This window comes from Notothenia coriiceps, unplaced genomic scaffold (genome assembly GCF_000735185.1).
Source record: "Notothenia coriiceps isolate Sejong01 unplaced genomic scaffold, NC01 NC01_scaffold00003448, whole genome shotgun sequence".
NCBI lineage: Eukaryota > Metazoa > Chordata > Actinopteri > Perciformes > Nototheniidae > Notothenia > Notothenia coriiceps.
Genome location: NW_011336149.1, coordinates 940 through 4,629, shown reverse-complemented (window position 1 = coordinate 4,629; position 3,690 = coordinate 940). Strand labels below are relative to the sequence as shown.

Below are 3,690 nucleotides of genomic sequence, written 5' to 3'. Positions count from 1 at the left end.
GACCGAGAGCTCCTTTCTTATGCCTGTTTCCAAGCCAGTAAGTCCATTCTATAACTGCAAGATGTTCTTTCAAAAGTTTCTCAGTTTGGTTTCCCTTAAGGTGCCAAATTATTGATTTGTAGTTAATCATGATTACAACACTTGGAATTGTGTGAGTTTTTTGGCCTGTCACTTTAACTGCAGATCTATATGAAGAACACATGAACATCATTAATAACTCAGAAGTCATGATGATTGAGATACCTTAGTTGATGCATTAATTAAGGTATTGTTCCTGCATTAAGCCATGCATGAGATACCATTAATACCTGTACATTACTGATAGTTCATGAAGTACTACATGAATGAATTCATGCTTTTTCATGCATTAAGTCATGATGATTCATGTACCCTTACCGTAAAGTGTTACCGATTTTAATTTGACTGTATGCGTTGTAAAAGTGAGGTTTTTATTTAGTAATTTCTCTGATTGGCTGGCAGGGAAAATGTGTCCTGCGTGGGTATTAGCGGCTGTGGCGCTGGTGAGCGTGGCCAGAGGAGCTGTGAGTCAGTGCTGGGAACATCCGAGCTGTCAGGACATCAACTCTGACAGGAGCATCATGGTAACACACACACACACACACACACACACACACACACACACACACACACACACACACACACACACACACACACACACACACACACACAATAAAGTCTGTATAGTGCAATATATCTTTATTTGGATAATTAAATAATCAGTGTTGGAAGAAGTACTCAGATCCATTAATGGAGTAAAACAAATATGGTCTAAAAATACTCCATTACAAGTCAAAGTTGTGATTTCATATGTAAGTAAAAGTACAAAAGTAAGCATCAAAATATACTTTAAGTAGAAGAAGTAAAAGTACTTGTTATTATCTCACAGTATTATATTACTATTTCATCCTGTTTTTATACATGTAAGAGTATTTTAGTATTGTAGATTGGAAACCTTACCAAATTAGGATACCGTGTAGTACTGTAGTGCATTATACTAAATCAGCATATCATGTGTTTTTTCTATGAACAAAGTAACTGTGAGTGTTAAATAAATGTTTTTTAAAAAGTACAATATTCACCTCTGAAATGTAGTGGAGTAGATAAGGTATAAAGTAGCATTAAATGGAAATACTCAATTGAAGTACAAATATGTACAAAAAAGTACAATACTTGAGTAAATGTTACTTTCCATCACTGGCAATTACCTTTATCCGGATGGAAGATGTTGCCATATCGCCCTTTCTTAAGACTCAGTAAACTCTCCTCTCCTCTCCACCTGCAGGAGTGTATCCAGCTCTGTCGCTCTGACCTCAGCGCCGAGGTGCCCGTCGACTCCCTCCTCCACCCTCCTCCTCCTCCGTCAGACCCTTTGTCCCTTGCTTCCCTATCCCTCTTATCCTCCACCTCCTTCCCCTCATCCCCTCAGGCCAAGCGCTCCTACTCCATGGAGCACTTCCGCTGGGGGAAGCCTGTTGGCCGGAAGCGCCGCCCGGTCAAAGTGTACACCTCCAACGGCGTGGAGGAGGAGTCAGCGGAGCTCTTCCCTGGGGAGATGAGGAAGAGGGAGCTGGCCAGCAGGATGATGGAGGCAGCAGAGGAGGGTGGGAAGGCCCAGCAGGAGGCAGAAGAGGACGAGGAGCTGGTCCCCGGGGACGTCCACGAGAAGAAAGACGGCACCTACAAGATGAGCCACTTCCGCTGGGGGGGCCCGCCGGCCGTCAAACGCTACGGCGGCTTCATGAAGAGCTGGGACGAGCGCAGCCAGAGGCCCCTGCTCACACTCTTCAAAAACGTCATCAACAAAGATGGACAGCAGGAGAGGGAGCAGTGAGGGGGGAGGAAAGGGAGGGAGGAGGTAGAGAGAGGACGGAAATAAACACACATTGATTGTCACTGCCTTCCGAAAAGACCCACTTTTCTGATTCCCTATCAGCAGGCAACCCTGTCTCCTAGAAATTACACTAATGCAACAATACGTTTTTTAATATCAATTCATCTGTGTCTTGATAATAGTTAGGTCTACAAAATGTCACACAGTCTAAATAGACCTTGTCAAATTTCTTATTGGGTCCAAAACCAAAACATATTCAGTTTGCAATTATATAAAACTGAAAATAGCATTAAATGTGCACAATTGAGACTCTACAGCTAGGAATCTTGTTTGCTCAGAACATATTTAAACAGGGATTTGACTGACACTAGTTCATTAATCTGGTGGAGACCCTGAGTCCTGCAAAGGCTCAGCTTCAGAGGCACTTTGGCACTAGGTGATTTAACAAAAATTGTTAACAGATTTATTTTTTAAATAAGATAATGTTTCCAAATAATTGAGACATATTTCCCCCTCCCTTCAATTAAGCGTTGTGTGTGACTTCACATACATGTTTTATAACATGTTGGCTGTTTTACAAAAGTCATTTAATGTAACGTCATTTCTAAGATACAGGGTGAGAATAAGAAGGCTTCGTTTGTCAGTGTCTTCTAAATCCGTTTGATTCATATGAGAGTTTGCTAGATGGTTGTTATTATTGTTCTCATGATTGAATGTTGACTCTCAGAAGGAAACATAATGTTCATCCCGCTGTCATTCTGCCTGTCAGTCACTTCACCGCAGGGACTGGAATAAGAGAGAGTCAGAAAGAGAAGAACATGTTTTATATATTGATTCATGTAAATAACTGTAAATCACATGAAAACATAAAGGGATTTGCAAGCAAAACACATGAGAGATGTTTCCTTTACTATCTGTCGATCATGACTTTTACATGTGTGTAGTAGCATAACACGTCCACAAGAGGGCAGCACCGGATTACAACTGCACGCACACATGAGAAGAAATCGAAATGGTTTTATTTCTGACTCTTGCATAAGAGTGTTTTCATACTTTGTGTCACTATAAGAATAGTAAGCCATTAATACTGAAATTATGAAATCCTTACCTGCCCCTGAGGCAAACTGTTTTCAACAAAGCCAGCAATATATCACTGGATTTATTCTTGTTGTTATATATATGAACATAATATATCTTTAAAAAAATAGGGGAGCTACTTCAAGTAAATAGTGTTTTAACTAATAGATAAAACCATAAAACGTACAAAGAAAACGTATACCAATTGCTTTTTTCTGTATTTTGCATTTATTTACTTAACAGAAATCTGTAGATTGGATAAAGCCAGGTTTCAAATTCTTGTTATATTTTGTTGACTTATTAAAGTGAACAGGAGTTATTCACAGAGAACATTTTCGACAGATCGTTGCATAACCCTTAAATAAGGAAGGAATAAATCAGAACATGTTATCAACAGTAAAAGAACAAGCCTCTAATTAAAAACCTTCCTGATATAGATAAGAATGAATGTTGAATTGTGTTGTAAGTGCTACTGATAGAAGTTGCACCTGTTATTCAGGAGCGATAACCATTCATACTCATGGGTTAATAATTGGGGGTTCATTATTTTGCCCAAAGACATTAGCGGGCCATGGATTGAACCATCAACCTTTCAATGGAGGACAACAGCTCTACCTTCCCAGAGTCTGAATGTCTAATTAAGATGTGAATGCAGGATATCATGTTAGCATCTAATCAGGAAGTCAGATTGGGCAGCAAAAGTCTTGGGCGCGCTTGATTTATGGGCACTATGGATGTGGTAGATTACTGTAAGATCCGTG

At 39.9% G+C, this 3,690-nt stretch overlaps 1 protein-coding gene across 1 annotated transcript; it reads left to right on the top strand.

Moving 5' to 3' along the window:
* The first annotated feature begins 485 nt into the window (after window positions 1-485).
* On the top strand, window positions 486-2,727 carry pomca (proopiomelanocortin a). Its single transcript, XM_010766610.1, has 2 exons — window positions 486-602; window positions 1,304-2,727. The coding sequence occupies exons 1-2, from the start codon at window positions 486-488 to the stop codon at window positions 1,850-1,852; spliced, it is 666 nt and encodes a 221-aa protein (XP_010764912.1). The 3' UTR covers window positions 1,853-2,727.
* The last annotated feature ends 963 nt before the right edge of the window (window positions 2,728-3,690 follow it).